Raw genomic sequence first — 17,761 nt, 5'->3', positions numbered from 1 at the left:
TGAATTACAGAGACAGGATCAGCAATCTTTAGGCACTAAATCCTGAGTTTAAATCTGATCAACAAACGAGTTTCACATTGTCCCCAGAACACTTCCTGCCCCCACTGTGTGTGTTTACAGCACTCGAATATACCGAGCATCTTGTTTTGAAAAGGTAAGTTTTCATAGCAGCAATCAGCAGTTTTAAGGAGTCATAAAGCAGATGATATTTTCTTACAGAGCTGCTGCTCAGAATGGGTGCTCTTCAGTTTAATAATGTATAATGATTCTGGCACAGAGAGTAAGCCCTTAGCTTTCTTTTGATAGTTCCTGAGCTACTGGAGGCTCTCCTTATTTATGCAAAAGTACATATACTTAAAGTTCAAGTAAGTCTCATCGTGACAGATGCAGGGTGCGGGAGTTCAAAGCTGTTCCAGAAATAGACATGGAAAATTTGGTTGAGAAGGCAGTCTTTGCTTCTTACACCTTGAGACAATTAGTCCCATTGGTTCTGGAGCACCTCTCCTGCAAAGTGAAGACGGGCAGGCACTTTGAAGACAAGTGTGGCACGGTTGAAAGAGCCTAGGATGGTTGGTGAGGCTCCAATTCAGTTGCAAGTCTCCTGATTACTGGCTGTGTGGCCTTGGACAAGCCACTTTATTGCTCTGTGGCTCAGTTTTCACATCTGTGAAATGGCAATAGTAATACCTACCTCACAAAGTAATTTGACTATCAAAGAGATGATCTGCACCGTAAAACACATTATAATGCACTGTATAAAAAGTAATTACTGCAGGCTCTTCTTACAGGTGGATATATGGGATGGAATTCTATACCATGTGAAGTAGTTCCACACCTATTTGTGTTCTATGAAACCATGGTTTCAGGGAAATCAGTAATACTGGGTTTTGGGATTTGACGGCTTTCTTAGGGGCAGACCAATAACTTATATTTGCAAGTTCACAGTTTGCAGCATGGTTTTCACTGTCTATATCATTTTAATTCAACTACAGTCAATGAAATAGTCATTATGATACTTGTTGCCATTTTACAGGATAGAAATATGAAAATAAAAAGACTGATAAAGCTCTTCGATCTGACCTAAATGGTAGGGAACAGAACTACATTTGCAGACTCCAAACACCCACCTCCCCTTATCTACCGTATACATTCCAGCATAGTTGATGAAAAATTTTAGAAGTAGACACTAAACAACTATGAATGTGCAATCGATAGCACGTTGTCAATTTGGTGGTAATTTGGACTTGAAGGTAAGAGAGCCCTGAGAGAAACAGGAAATGTCTATGTGATTGTAGTGAGGGAAAGGTGGCACTGTAATGAACAACAATACCCGACCATGGCTGTGTGGTGGTCACATCAAGACCACTACAAAGCTTCAAGACGTCACAGGGGTACCTCAGAAAAGGTGACACCTTCCTCCAGGCTGACAAGGCTGTTGGCTAGCCAATGGCCCTCCAGATCAGACCCAGGACCTGACTGAGGAAGGAGCTGAGTGCCTGGCAGACACTCATGAGCAAACACAGCCGTGGGCCACTGTCACTTGGACACTGGTTTGCTCTTTTTCAGACTATGAAGCTCAGCATCCTTCAACACTTCTTAACATCTGAGTACACCTTGCGTTTCCCGGGCCCTTTCTTTTATGCAAAATCACCCCACTCTTAAAGAGGGAAAAAACGTAGTTTGGTGCTTCTGAAGGTAAATGACCCATGTTTGCCCTGACACTAGAGCAGGGAGGAGAGAGTTGGTTCAAAATAATGCCCAAGTGTTAAGTTTCTACTTTTTACTAGGAATCGTTAAGCTGGCTAGAATAGAATTTGGAGCTGGGATTGAGAGAAAGAAGCATTCTTCAATCTTGTCAAATTTACTCAGCTGCCAGTCAACACAAGTAAACAGTGTCTCAGACCACACCTCTACCCAGGTCCTTTCAGAGGCAGCTGGACAACTGAGTAAAGACTTGGGAAAATCCTAACAGAAGACAGTAGCAACCCCAGCTACCAAAGCACCTGTATGGAGTCTCATGTCTTCCTACAAATCTTCTCTAGGATCTAGGGAGATGGTTCAGTGGATAACAGTGTAAAAGCAAGAGGACTTGAGTTCAAATCCCCAGCATCCTCCTAAAAAGGTAGGCGTGGCTACTTAGTGCTGTGGAATGGTCTGTATGCTCTGAATGTGTTGCTCTGATTGGTTAATAAATAAAGTGCTGATTGGCCAGTAGCCAGGCAAAAAGGATAGGTGGGACAAAGAAAGAGGAGAATTCTGCGAACAGGAAGGCTGAGTCAGGAGATGCTGCCAGCCGCTGCCATGAGAAGAAACATGTAAGATACCGGTAAGCCACAAGCCACGTGGCAAGGTATAGATTTATAGAAATGGGTGAATTCAAAATCTAGCATCTAGCTAGCAAGAAGCCTGAGCCATTAGGCCAAACAGTTTAAATAATATAAGCTTCTGAGTGATTATTTTATAAGTGGGCTGCAGGACTGCGGGGCCTTGGCGGAACCCGTAAAGAAACTTTCCAGCTACAAATTGTGCCTATAACCCCAGCACTGGCAGGCTGAGACAGGCAGATTCTGCAAGCTCACAGGTTAACCAGCCTAGTTGAACCAATGAAAATCCAGTTTAGTGAAAGTAAGGAGTGACAGAGGAAGACCTGGCCTCTATATGTATGTGCATGAATACACACACACACACACACACACACACACACACACACACACACACACACAAACTACACATTCATTTCTACTTTAAGCTGATCTTCGTGTTTACTTTAACCTGCTTTCCTTATATAAAATTAATATATGATTTGTCCTGTGGCCCCCTGCCCCCTAAGGATAGGTGTAACGCTCTGATCTGATTTTCCCAGTCATACACTTGGTTGTGCTCTGTGAGAGAGATTGTGAAAATGGGTCCCACCAAGTAGTATACATGTGAAAGCTACAAGAAGGACAGACAACAGCAAACTAACTTTGGGATTCATTTCTATCAAAGTAAACAATAAAGAAAACTAAAATTAAGACATTTATAGAATGCATGGGACTGGAATGTATTATATTAAGTGAAGACACTCGGGTTCAGAATGACAAGCTTGTTCCTTCTCTATGTGGGTTTTAGCTTCGAATTTTCATACATGTGCATTATGACCACATGTGTGTGGTCACCAGAGGCATCTAGGAGAGGCAAAGGCGGGGTGATTGAACACACATGATATTAAAGTGAATGGGAGAACATGGGGGCAGAAAAGCTTAAGTGTAGGTGGAGGAGGGGCAGGGGGAGTGTTAACTCAAAGCTAGCACAGGTGGGTATGCTGTTAGAAAATGCCATACATATAATTCTAATCTTGTTCAAGATATTGTACTTATACCGTTCATTTAACAATGTAATGCAATTTGCTGATCCTTGAATGTTATTATTACCAACTATTAGGATAAAAAGAAATGAAAGTTAGTAGTTAGACATTACAATAGAATTTGTAGTCATATTAGGTATGTTTTCAATATTGAGCAGATATATTTTAGAAAGACAGGTCATCTTCAAACCCTTCAGAGATCTACAGAATATGGCATTTAAAATGTTTTAATAACTTAGAAAATTTTTCTTTTTGTTATGACATGTCGGCTCCTGGCAGTACCAATCTACTTCAGAGAAAATATGGGCATTGAAGAAACTGCATATGGAGTTAACTTTCATTGTGGCAAAAGTTAGCCACTGGACAACAAAGTATCCTCGAATCAACTGCTGACAAACAGGACAGACAGGACAAGAAACAAAGGACTACCGATTCTTGCCAAAACAAGTGTGGTTATGGCTTTATCAAAAAGCGTCTTCTGAGGCCAGGACAATATGGCACCATCCCTGAAGTGGCCTTCACAATCCAGAAAAAGTACAGTGCCCTTTTCTTCGAAGGCAGCTGAACAGGCAGTAGGCCGATGGCTTCTGATGTGCAATGGAACAGCAGCTGAAACAGTTATTCTTGAAGAGTAACTAAACTCACGCCTCTCAATAGTAGACTGGCATTTAATAGAAGGATATGGAGAAGAACGGGATGCTGAGATGAAGCCACACACACACATAGCCAAGAAGAATGGACAGCTGAATTAAAAAACATCAACAATTTCCAGAATTTAAAATCCTGAATCATGACATGACACTAGTGGAATTCAGGTGTTTCTGGTACATGGACTGCTCTCACCCAATGTGAGGTTTAACTATTGACCTTGTGTACATCCTACTTCACAAATGAGTCTGTCAGATACGCTAAGCCTATAGGCTGAAGATGATGCCCCAACACTGCAGAGAAACCTCAGGTGACTGTCCAGGCAGCTGGCTGTTTCTGTCAACTCACATTTTTTTTTGGAAGCTGCTTGCATGCACTTCCTGTTTTTATTTTTTATAGGTAATATTATTTCCTTCTTGGGTCTCTGAAGGAGTTGAAGATTAGTTAGTTATAGTTGAAGATTAGTAAGGATAGAAAGTGAATTAGGTATATTTTGGACTTACCAAAATAAGATAGATAATGAAATTATTTTCTCTGAATTTGTCAAATACAAATGGACTAGACATTGTTTAGGTATTTATTACTTGTATATATGGTATATAGTTATTGTACTTTTGTATATAGTTTTTCTTATGCTAGTTATAACCTTTTTCCTTTTTTCTTTTTATTAAAATAGAAAAGGGGAAATATGGTGATATTTTAATTGTATGGAAATGTGATTTTATTTGTATGTTAATAAATAAAGTTGCCTGGGGGTCAGAGCTAATAGCAAGCCACAGCAGAAACTGGGCAGTGGTGGTGTACGCCTTTAATCCCAGCACTTGGGAGGCAGAGCTAGGTGGATCTCTGTGTGTTCAAGGATACAGCCAGCATGGAGACACATGCCTTTAATCTCAATACCAACCATAGAAGACCTGGAGATCTGTATAGATGGGCAGTGACGAGGAGGTCATGTGGTTGAGTTTACAACCAATGAGAAGGCAGAATAGAAAGTCTATAAAAAAGACAAACAGACAGGAAGTAGGTCTCTTGCTGAAGAGGACAACAGCAGCAGTGAAGGGTGAGGTTTTTAGCTCTGACCTCTTGGGCTTTCATCTCTGCATTGGCTCTGTGCTTCTTATTTAACAAGACTGTTCATCTACAGTATGCCATAAAGGAATCTACAAAGCAAATCCTTACAGATCTGTATCAACGAAACCCTTGCTCTCTAGTAGGGTTCAACCAGCACTCTACTGTGTCCTACGCAGCTCCCAGCGGGAATGCTCTATAATGTTCTTCCCGATTTCCTCATATACCAGATACTGTAATGAATGGATTTTAAGATATGAGATAATAAACACAGAAGAAGGATGTGGTATGTGTTACCAAGCTTTGCTATATATGTTTCAGACTGAACTAGCTAAAATATGCAGGACCCTTTTAGACCCTGTCTTCCTGTCCGGCTTAGTGGTCACCACTCCGTGGACCTTGTATTTATCATTCCTATGCATGTGTTAAAGCTCCACATATATTACCATCCAGATACATTACAGAATATGTAATAGTACTTGTAACTTTATATTAGATTGGTGCCATACAGCTCGGATCTCATGGTCAGAACTTTTCCCTCAAGGTTGTTTGTTGAGGTTTCTCCACAATGATACCTGCCATTGTAGATAATTTATTTATGCAGATTAACATCAGGTTAGCAAAACTTTCTGTAAAGGACCAGATAGTAAGTTAGGTTTTACAGCCATACAGATTCTGTAGTAATAACTTCATCCTACTGTCAGTTTCAAAAGCAGCCATCCCCAAGTAGACATGGCTATTTTCCAATAAAACTTTATTAATAAGCACTGACATTTGAACTTAATTTCATTTTCATGTCACATATCAGTTTTTTTCAACCATTTTAAAACGCAGAAGTCATTCTTAACTCCTAAGCCAGACAAAAAAATGCAGTGGGCAATTTGGCTTCTGTACCATATTTTACTAACCCCACCACTACAATATACCGTTGTCATGATTTCTGAATCCCATTTCCTTGTTATCGGATGCCAATACTGAGATTTCCTTGGTGATCCTTTGCATCTCCCACACAATTTAACGGGAAATTATTTGTGGAACTTACAAAATAAAGTATTTATCCTCCACTTTTAGTTCATAGAATGCCATGTGTCTTTAACGATCTGACTTAGGCAAAACTTGCTAAATTTATTTTATCTTTTATCTACCTTTGTTTATTTGATCGACACACTTGTTAGTGTTACATTAAAAATCTCTCTGTGAAGGAATTCTTCCTTCTTATTCGGCCAGATCTTCCTTTTATATATTTTAAAGTTATGCAATCATGGACATACAAACTGACACTTTCATGTCTTCGTAACGCATTGTTTTTATTATGATGGAGTGTGCAATTAGCCCTTTACCTCTTTCCTTGTAGCCAGTCTTGCCTTCTCCTAATACCATTTCCTATTCTCAGTGGTCCATGATTCCATGTCTTTCTTTTCAAGCTTCGTGTGTGGTATAGTTTGGGGAGTGTCACTTACAAGCAGCAAGGCTGTTTTAAAAACACTGCATGGGCAGGTTTAAACCAGTTCTGCTATGGTGGTTAAAGACTTGTGCTAGGCTACCTGGATCTAGTCTTGACTCCTCCAGTCATCTGTGTGTGGTGCTAGGCAAGTTCTTTAATCTCGTCGTATCTCAAGACTGGAGATATGTTGTTGAGCAGATTGTGTGTTCTAAACACAGGGCCTAGCAGATAGTAAGCACTCAGTCGTTGTTAGTTATTTTGTTGTTATTGTTGATGCGTCTGGTCTCGTTTATACTGTGGTTTTGTCTTTTCTCTTTATCATTCGTTTGTCTTGGTTTACTCTCTCCCTTCCTATGAAGATTCTCTTTTTACTCCCTCTATGTTTTAAATGATCTATAGATGGCATATCTAATCTAGTCTTTCAGTGGTCACACTTAAAATGTTTATGGTTTATCAAGATGTGTTTGATACACAGTTTGATAAGTATATAGATCAAGTTTTTAATCAATGTAATTAACATTGCTATCACCCTGTTCTATGTTTATCTATTTGGTATCCATTAATTACAGGGCCAGATAATAAGCTATTTGTATTTCCCCTGTGAGCCAGAGGTCAAGCGCCAGGGCCATCACCTTATCGAATGCTCACAGACTGACTTAATATCGCCCTGCCCTAAATCAACCATTGCCAGGTTGCAGACATATAGGGGTAACCTCTATGCCCCAAAGCCCACTGGTTGTTTAAAAGCAGATCTTAGGTGTTCCCCTGCCCTGCCTTGTGTTCCCTACAGATCCCCTAGTAAAGGTCCCGGCCCAGGCTTTCTCTTCCTTCTCCCGCCTTCTGACCCAGGCTGATGCTTCCTGGGGTGACCCTGCTTGGCATTCTCTGACCTAGTTTCCTGGGGAAAGAATAAGAATAAATCTTTTGATAGTGTTGGCATTTCTTCCACAAATCCAAACACTGGTGTAGAAATGTATAACTCCAAAAGGATTTCTCATGGCTCTTTACCTCTCTTTGTATCCCTCCTTCCCTACTGTCTCAGCAAGCACAGGTCTACTTTCCGTTGGTGTACATTTATATCTCTAGAGTTTATTTTCTTGTTGTTTTGAGTTAGGGTCTCTACATGTAGCACTGGATATCCCAAAACTCAACTACACAGACCAGGCTGGCTTTGAACTCGCAGGGATTCACCTGCCTCTGCATCCCAAGTACTGGAATTCAAGGCTCGTACCACATGCCTAGTTATATTTTCTAGAGTTTTATATAAAGAACATCATACATATTTATTTTTTCAATTATTTCATCTAGAAAATTATTCTTAATTCATTCCTGTTGTCATATATAAGTTTTTTTTATTTTGATTCTTCTGAGAGCAGTAATAATGGATATATACCAGCTTGTCATATGGTGATGGACATTTGGGTTATTTTTAGTTTACAGCTTTTATGAAGGAAGTTTCTATGCATATTCAGGTGTAAATGTTCATGTAAACATATGCTTTCCTTTATCTGTTACAAATAACTAACAGATGTGACCATTGTATGGTGGGAATAGATCTACTTTTAAGAAAACCACCATTTTCCAGAGGGAGTTTTCCTACCTGACATTCCTGCCACCAGTGTGTGAGAACTCCAGCTGCTGAACAACCTCAGCAACATCTGGCCGGTTAATCGTCTTACTTTCAGTATTTTTGGTAGATAAGTAGTGATAGAATGCTATAATAATATATTGTTATATATTAATATGATATTAATATTATAATAATACATAGTTCTGTTTTTTGAAATAAAAATAATAGCTTCAACACCTAACAGAGAATTGCTTAGCATTTTGGGCTCATCACTATCTGTGCTCTAAGGTCTGCCCTCAGGCTTCATCTACCTCTTGCTGAAATACAACCTTTTGTAATCCTCTTAACGAACAAACTCTCTTCATCTTTATCTGTTTTTATTTTGCTCTGTCTTGAATGATGTCTTGCTGCTACTACCCCCCCTGAAGATATCTGTCTTCTAGTCCCTTTTGTCATTGATGTGAACTCCACTCTAGATCAAGTGTCATACTTTGGTGCAATATCTACTTTTTCTGTCTGGTACCTTTTACGAATGTCTGTTTTCACATTCTGTAGCTTTGCTCTGATTTTATCTTTATACTCCTTTATACCAACCTTCTACTATGTGAGAACTTTGATTCTTTTTTTTTTTCAAGTATTGCTTCTCTGCCTAGCCTTTTCTTTTTCTGTTGGAATTCCCATTACACACTGGGGTTGGCCTGGTCTATCTTCTGTGTCCTCATGTGCTCTGTGAACTACATTGTTTATCTTTCTGTGTTGCGCTTTGCATGAATTTCTCAGCATACTGTCTCAGTTCACTAATGATGTGTTTCACCACACCCGCCCTAGAATGTGAGAAAAAAAGATTTTTTTAAATCCAACCAACTCCTGTCCAGTCTTCAGTACACAGAAATTGTATGTTAAATGTTTCCTAATTAAACAGCACAAATAGCTCACATGTTTGATCATTTCATTCTTATTTAAAACTATATGTTTGCAATTTGACTTTTAAATCAACATATAGCAATATTCTGTCGAGAAACATCTTTGTTTTGATGTGGCTTTGTTGTGCACGGCCCCCTCTCATTTAGAAAACATTTTAGAAATTTTCGATTCTTCTAATATTTAGTTTCTATTTCTCTGTGTTTTGTAATGCTTTGGCTGTAGAATCTGTTTGTCACTGAGGTAAGAGTGTCTCTGCTTTGCTTCCTAGGCTGCGTTGGTTGATGCTTAACATTTCTTGTTGTACAAAGTGGGTGCGGAGCTAGATGGAGGGTATTTGCCTGGCAAGTGTGCTGTAGTCATCCACGACGGGATGTTGAAAAGTTCTCTCTTTCAGACAAAACTGAGATCCCTTCTCTTTCTCCCAGCTCCTCTCTGGTGTGAATTTATGAGCTCAGGATTCACAGAGCACATGAGAGGACTCCAGGATCCTTTAAACATATAAGGATGTCGGGTCACTTGACACAACCAGTTAAACCAGTGCAATCCTATAAAATGGTCACAGCTGGTGGCGTCCAGAGATCAGAAAGGGCCACCAGCTGGCTGGGTCAGAGCTTCCACGATGAGCCCAAATCTCAACTGTCTTCTCTCGTCTCTGCAGAGAGGTGGAGCGTGCACCAATACTTTGATAGCGATTTTGACTATTTGTGGGCAGCAACTGTTCTCCTCTTACACATTCAGCTGTCCGTGTCAAGTTGGGAAAAATTTCTATTACGGTTCAGCTTTTCTCTTGGTTCCTGCCCTGATCCTTCTGATCGCTGGCTATGCTCTAAGAGGCCAGATGTGGACAGTTGCCAGCGAATACTGCTGCTGCAGCTGTACCCCTCCATACCGGAGAAGCAGCCCTCTGGAGAGGAGGCTGGCCTGCCTCATGTTCTTCAACATCACCGGGAGGGCGCTGGTGGCTCCGCTGACGTGGCTGACGGTGACCCTGCTGACAGGCACCTACTATGAATGTGCGGCGAGTGAATTTGCCTCGGTGGACCAGTACCCGATGTTTGCTAATGTCACTGCCAGCAAACGGGAAGAGATCCTAGCTGGATTTCCATGCTACACGTCAGCTCCCTCTGATGTCATTCCAGTAAGAGATGAAGTAGCTCTTCTACACAGGTACCAGTCACAAGTAAGTTTATGACTTTTTTTTTTCTGTCGTACTATTCCAAACTTATTACAGTTCCTGTGAACATATTGCATGCCCGCTGTTGCTCCTGTTATCTGACTACAGAGCTCAGGTTAGATCCCATGCATCTGGATGAATTCTACTGGAAAGCTGCATGCACACAGTTAGGATGCTGGGAGTCAGTAGGCCTGCTTATCTCCTGGTGCTTTACCAGTTAGTAACTGACAAGTTGGTTATTAAGTTGTACAACTGCTCAATGCTTCACTTTCCTGAGCTGTGAAAGGAAGATAATCATAGAATCTGTCACCTAAATGGTTGTGAATGAGAAAATTAACTAACACATTTAAAGAGCTCACGACTGTGCCTAGACTCGGTTAAAATAATGACTGTCAGTATTATTATAAATATCATAAGTATTGTCAGAATAGTGCTATATTACTAAATCTCATTTTTCTGTGTTTTCCCCTTTATGTTCTTCTATATTAAGAATCTCTTCTAAAATTACAGGAAGCTCAATTATGTTTTAAAATCTCCAATGATGGCTCTAAATATAATCTCCATGGACAAATGAGTGTCAGCAAGTGGGATGGGATAGGAGGAAGACACGAGCCTGCAATACTTTTAGGTTCAATTTCAGAAGTGTAATTTTTCATTTTGGCAAGAAAAAGCCATCACCTTCTCTAAGGGATGAGTTAAAATGTATTTTCAAAGCACGTATCATAAAAGCATCTTCTGTCCTGAAGTCCTAACTGCAAAGGCTTCTGTGGCTTTTGACCTGCTGTCCTTCAGTTGTACAGATACTGTTCAGTTAGAAAAATTGCAGTCAAGACATGGAATCCTGAAATGCTGCAATAATACTCAATGGAAGAAAAGTCAGGAAATTTCCATTAAGATATACTTTGTCACAATTGTTTTTTGTTTTGGGTTTTCTTTTGTTGTTGTTTGTTTTGACTAGTCTCAAAACCAGCTCAGCCAGAGGAGCTTGAGAGAGCTTGTAGGAGAAAGGCCAGATGCAGAGGACAATTATACTGCCCACCTGTGACTGGATCCTGTTAGCATTCCTAAAAGCTCCTGTTAGCACTCCTAAAAGCTCATCTTCTTTATTTTACCTACCAGTTGTTGAATGTTTTTTTAAAGAATAATACAGAAAGGAACAAAAAAAATCTAAGAAAAAAAAGTCAGTGTTTCAAAAGCAGTTACTAAGTAGTCAAAATAAAGCTAGTTCATCTAAAAATGGAAAACAATAAGGAGCTTCAAGGTATAGCCTATAGTTGTTTGCTGATTTCTTTGGCTGCAAAAGATAAGGGGAATGCAGGAAGGCATGTCTGTGAGTACTTAGTAGCAGATCGCTGAAGACATCTTGGGAGGCTGCCATTAGTGCCTACAACAGCATCATTATCAAATATTAATTAAGCCCCCAACAAATGCCTGGGTCTGTACCTAATGATTGAGAAGCAAGATCGGGTTATAAGCAAAGGACAAGGTTTTAGCATTTTATATAAGGGTAATTGGTGGTTTATAGCGTCTATCACTTCAAGGACAGTACTTAGAATCCATCCCACATGAACAGGTCAAATTCCTTTGTAATATGAGGGCTCCACTGAAATGGCTTGACCTGTCCTTCCGTCGTGGCTATTTCCACATCAAATGACCATCACTGTATATTATATATTAAAAACCGGAAGCAAAGACCCACATTTTAGTTCTGAGGTTTGTAGGACTCCCTCGTACCGTGACTGTTTCTTGAATATTTGCTGTATTGATTGATGCTTGAGTCTACTAATTATATTCCTACTAATTATGTGTAGATGCTGGGCTGGATTTTGCTCATTGTGGCAACCATTGCTCTTCTGGCCTCCAGCTGTCTGGCAAGATGTTGCTCTCCCCTCACCTCTATGCAGCATCACTATTGGACCAACCACCTCCAGAATGAGAGAGCGCTCTTTGAACAAGCTGCAGAAGAGCACTCGCGGCTTCTCATCAGACATCGCATCAAGAAAGTATTTGGGTTCATTCCTGGGAGTGAAGACATCAAACATATCCGTATTCCTTCGTGCCAGGACTGGAGAGAGATTTCCATACCCAATATTCTGTGTGTGGGTGACACCTCCCAGGGTCCCTATAGCTTCCTTGGAGACAGGGTGGTTGAGGAACATGAGGAAGACAGACAAGAAGGTATTGAAATGAAGCCTTGAGAGCTGCACCTTTCAAAGTTCAGGGTGCTTGATTTCCTGAAGCTAGAGTTTCAGGGCAACCTCTTCCTTTGCTATCTCTCTGACATTTACTTACAGAAGTCCATCCAAAATCTTATTTCCAAAATCCATTTATAGAGAGACAACCTCCCCATACTTATGAAGTGTCATCATGTGTTCATAACGACTAGTGTGTCATGTTGGTCCATTTTAAATGGGTACGAAATTTTAAGTCATGTCAAATTGGAATTCAGTTATGTTACTGGGTATCTGTGTGAAAAATCAATATTTCTGAGTATTATTTTGTCATATGTCCATATTAGCTACCTCGGAGGGCTGTTGAGAAGGTCAGGAAACACTTAAGCTATGCTTTTCATACAATAAACACAAGCCAAAGTCACTTCCCTCCTTCCTCTCTGAATTATGTCTTCTATCACTGTCTTCCCTCACGCTAATTTTTGGTTTACTCCTCGTCTTCATTTAGATGATACTTTTTTATTACCTTCTCCTCTTTCCTCACATCTGAATATGTAGCCAACTAGAGGGGAAGATAGAATAAGATGGCATTTCTGAAGTGGTAACGGTGAGGAAGGTTTTGAGTGTCGTCCTGTGCTCAGGGAAGAGGACACATCATCACGTTATCATTAGTGTTATGCTATTTTCGGCATCACAGCAGAGGTGTCTGGAAGACAACTTCTTACAAAGTTTACCCTAAAAGCGTCCCCTCTCTGCTCCACACCAGGGGTCCCCGCTGTGTCCTTTCCTTGTCAAATTTTTCCTTTATGCTCAAAATATATTTGGCCAGGCAGTGGTGGCGCACACCTTTAATCCCAGCACTTGAGAGGCAGAGCCAGGCGGATCTCTGTGAGTTCGAGGCCAGCCTGGTCTCCAAAGCAAGTTCCAGGAAAGGCGCAAAGCTACACAGAGAAACCCTGTCTCAAAAAAACCAAAACAACAACAACAACAACAACAAAAAAAAATCTATTTGAGGAACTAAAGCGTGAAGTACAACTTCTAGTTGTTTCTAGAACTCAGAACTGCGAGGGTGGTGGTGGTGGTGGAAACATGGCTCACTGGGTAAGATCAAATACTGCTCCTTGGGAGGACCTGAGTTTGGTTCTCAGTACCCATGTCAGGCGGCCTACACTGTCTGAAATTCCAGATCCAGGGTATCTAATGCCCCTGCCCTCCATAGGTACCTGCCTCACAGGACCATAACCCCACAGAGACACACACATGAGCACAATTTTAAAAATAAGTAAATAGAACCTGGGGGAGGGGCCAGCTTTTCTCTGTCAGGCTTTGCTAAATGCAGCCTCTAACATCTGACATCTTCTAGCATATCTTGATCAGGGTTGCTTCAAACCTGATTTCTGCCGTGTTCACTTAAGCACCTGGCTCATTGAACCACAGAGAGATCTGAAAGCTTTTGTTCATTCACTTCTTTAGCCAAAATGATTTTTGATTGTCAGAGAACCAACGGCCAATGGCCAGTTTGGCCTTCAAGGAGATCAGAATAACTGGATTGTTTGAAATGCCACCAATTTCTTAGTAATAAGTCTGTATACAATTATGGAGGATTATATTTTATGTCAAATTCTTGGTACTTTGGCTTGATAGAAACAAGAGAGGGTTTTTAAGAAAACAAAACCTTTGCAGGCATTTCCCCAATAGAAGATTGCTGAGTATAACCCTGTGCTAGGTCAGGAGACTGCCCTGTCCTCACCAGCACCACCATCAACCTTACCAAAGTCAGACTATCTCACTGGGGGACTAACTCTGGTTTTAAAGAAAAATTAATGATACCCTACCTTCTGGAAGGCAAGGAACCGAACCAAATGAACTGTTGAAGTCCCTTCCTAGTCTGATAGAATGTTTATGTTTATTGTATACAGGGGAATTAATGTATATAGACTTTTCTGGAATGAAATGCTTATTCACCGAGTTGAATCTTTAGCGTTCTCTAAAAACATCTCTAGCATTCTACTTTTGAAAGAGCATTTCAGGGGATCTGGGAAAGCTGACTCAAATGTCAACTAATTGTGTGCTCAGTGATGATATAATGTTACAAAAGCAACTTTGAAAACAAAGATGATATATGTTGTGAAAGGCCATGCTGGTTCTAGTTCCCTCTAATGCCAAAATTAGTAAATATGGAAGGCATTATTTATTTTATTCTCAAAATTCTCTCAAAGCTCTAGAAATCCCAGTCTCCACAGATACAAGAGCTTTTGAACTTCCTCTGTTCTGGGACTTGCTAGAAAATGAATCATTTTCACCATATTCAGATTTAGTCTATTAGTTTTCAGGACCTTTACCTTGAAAAGAGACTCTTCAGTAAGGTTTTCAATTAGCCGCACAACCAAGGAATGTATGAAGTTAGAGCGCTACCTCACCAGGAAGATTAACAGCTGCCTATGACAGCACCAGGAAACAGCCTGGGCTGCCTTCTGAAGCCCTTTCTACATCAAACTCAGAGCATGACATAGAAGGTCTACCTTCTGAGCCAGTTATTCATGATCATGGCTTTGGGTCAAAGGAGATGGAGAAATCCTCATCTACACAGCTTCAAAGAATTCTTAGCGTCTATATGAACATTTGAAGTATATATTCTTGGGATTTCATTGTACTGTGTATCATCCACTTCAAGTAAAATAAATTGACCCCCCCCACACACACACCACACACTTTTAGTGTATTCTTTTGTTCCATAGCTAGTTAGGTAAAACTTTTTTTCATTAAGAACATGGCACTTCCTCCCCTTTATGCTTAATGGATTTATGTAATTATAAAACATGTAATTAAAATCAATTATATGTGCACACCTTGTATTTTGCTGCCAAGTGACTCTGGCTTGGCAGAGACAGACTTGCTGATGCTGCTTTGTCAACCCCACTCACTATTCCACCAGGATTCAGATCGCCTCCTTCCCAAAGCTCAGCGACAGCAGATCCTGATTCCTTTATATCATTGACACTGATCTGTAGGGAACTTACACGTTGTCATCCTCTGGTTTCTGTGCTCTCTGCTCATTTCCAGCTGTATTTTTGTTTAAAAATTCAAACTAATGATTGTTAATTAGAAACGGCAGTGTGGAGGCTCAACATTGAGGAGTGCTTGGTGCTCCTCCAGAGGATCGGCATTCTGTTCCCAGCACCTGCATGTGGTAGTTTACAACTACCTGTAATTCTAGACCCAGGGGATCCATCATCCTCTACTGCTCTCCTCTCGCTCCTGTACAAATATGACCCACGTGTGCACGTGGACACACACACACACACACACACACACACACACACACACACACACACACGCGAATATTTTTAAAACACAAGAAAAAAGAAACACCTGTGAGAATTTGCTGTTCCCCTTACCTCCAGTTTGTACTAGAAGGCAAGCACATCAGCATTCACATTTTGAAATAACATGACCGATTAAAGGCTTTCTGAATGCAGAGTGCATATACATTTGCTATCTCAAAACATGCCAGGTATGGAGACACAATTTTAGTTTCAAAATACAGCATACCACAATTTAGACACTATCAGGAAAGAGTGGCAGCCTTGGGGGAAGACAGCTTTAAACCTAGTCGTGTGAACGGGAGGTGACCTGGATGGTGACAAGTGCACAAATGGGACTTCTGAACGGAACAACGGATGGTGGTCCTAGATAGACAAGCCACAGTATTCTTGGTCTAAATCATTTGTGTGCGCTAAGCTCAAGACTGATAAAGCTTCTCTAAATCCAGTGTATAGGGAAGTCTACAGCGTTCACGTATGGTTTCCTCTGTTGCCATCTAGTGGTCTACACGAGCATATGCACCTATCTGTTGTGGGTGGAGGCAGTACAGACTGAGCATTAAAAAAAAAAACTCTGAAGTGCTCCAAAATTCGAAACATTTAAAACAGCAATATGACGAATGCCCAGTCAGCAATTCTACATAAATATTCCAAACCTGAAAAAAAAAGCCTCTGACATCTGAAGCTCTTCAGATCTCAAGCATTCTGAATAATCAATGGCCCAACTTAAGGAGAGGAGAGGAGCTCACGACATTCGCCATGTGCCAGTGACTTGTAACTATGGCAAACGGGGTCGCATATTAGGAAACAGCTTCACAAAATGACATTAAATAATGAGAGGGTTGACAGATTTTTTTTTAGCCTTACATGAACAGAGTACGTTTCTATATGTACAATTCTTTTACTAGGTTACAAGTAATTCATCAGTCTTCGGAATCCAGCCTGTTTGACACTCACAGTGTCACTTTCCCTATTTTATTAATGAAACAGTTGAGACACTTAGAGGTCAAGAAATTGTGCGGAAAGTCACATCACTTTATGTGGGGAAATCAGAGTGCAGCCCGGCTGTATGACGTCCAGTCCTGCATTCCGTAGTGCTGAGCTGTGCAGCGAGGAACGAAGCTCATTGGTCCTTCTCAAGTCTTGTAGGTGTGCCCAGTCACCTCATACTCACCCCTTGGGTTCAAGAAGAAGGTGCAATATCACATTTGAGACACCCCCCCCCCCTTTTCCACCCAAACCTCACCTGTATACATAAAGATCCACTGCCAAGGCACTGTGTGTTTTTTTTTTCCCCAAAGTGACTTCTTCATACCTCCTGGCGACTCAGTGTGGACTGCACAGTAGCCAGCAACAATGATTCTACCACTCCCAGAGTAATCATAAGCCTGTCCTAGAGTCCCAGGTTCTGTCTGTCTGTCTGTCTTTCTGTCTGTCTTTCTGTCTGTCTGTCTGTCTCTCTCTCTCTCTCTCTCTCTCTCTCTCTCTCTCTCTCTCTCACACACACACACACACACACACACACACACACACACACACACAAAGGGCCCAGTCAGGACAGCACTATGATCTGATTTGTTTTCAGGAGGCCATGATTGTGAAGGGTTGAAGCAGAGGTCAGAGAAACTGTCTCTCATTACTCATACGACATTATGGACGTCAGTCTCTCTGGAACCTTAATTTTCCTTTATATGAGATAGGAGAGGATGATTAAGTTGTAAGGATGGTTGAGTAAACCATTTTGATCACAGACTTATTTGGAGAGTAGTTCTGGAGAAACCTATTTTGAACAAATACCTTACAAAGTTGCATATATATATATATATATATATATATATATATATATATATATATATATATACACATTCACATGCCACAGAATTTATACTCAAAGACCTCCAAATCCTAGCCCTTGCAACTTGTCAGTGTAATTTTTTTTTTTATGAAAGGAGACACTTTGCAGATGTGGCCAAGTTAAACATTTTTAGAGGAGGATCTATTCCCATGTAGTCATAAGTCATTTCCCCACAGTAGGAATCAATTGAAGTGCGTGGCTATTCCTGGGGAATCACGAACAATGCTTACTCATCACA

At 40.7% G+C, this 17,761-nt stretch overlaps 1 protein-coding gene across 1 annotated transcript; it reads left to right on the top strand.

The window, feature by feature from the left end:
• The first annotated feature begins 9,619 nt into the window (after positions 1-9,619).
• Calhm4 (calcium homeostasis modulator family member 4) lies at positions 9,620-12,372 on the top strand. Its single transcript, XM_052750662.1, has 2 exons — positions 9,620-10,180; positions 11,986-12,372. Exons 1-2 carry the CDS (start codon positions 9,620-9,622, stop codon positions 12,370-12,372), a joined length of 948 nt encoding a protein of 315 aa, XP_052606622.1.
• Positions 12,373-17,761: the final 5,389 nt, after the last annotated feature.

Source organism: Peromyscus californicus, unplaced genomic scaffold (assembly GCF_007827085.1).
Source record: "Peromyscus californicus insignis strain IS unplaced genomic scaffold, ASM782708v3 Scaffold_22__1_contigs__length_63687245, whole genome shotgun sequence".
Lineage (NCBI taxonomy): Eukaryota > Metazoa > Chordata > Mammalia > Rodentia > Cricetidae > Peromyscus > Peromyscus californicus.
The sequence above is the reverse complement of the archived record's forward strand: the minus strand, read 5'-3'. Positions and strand labels throughout refer to the sequence as shown.

Bases quoted from the DNA above. Each gene is read 5' to 3' on its own strand.
- Calhm4 (XM_052750662.1), top strand. From the start codon at position 9,620: ATGAGCCCAAATCTCAACTGTCTTCTCTCGTCTCTGCAGAGAGGTGGA. The intron at 10,181-11,985 runs GTAAGTTTATGA...AATTATGTGTAG, and splicing joins TACACAGGTACCAGTCACAA to ATGCTGGGCTGGATTTTGCT.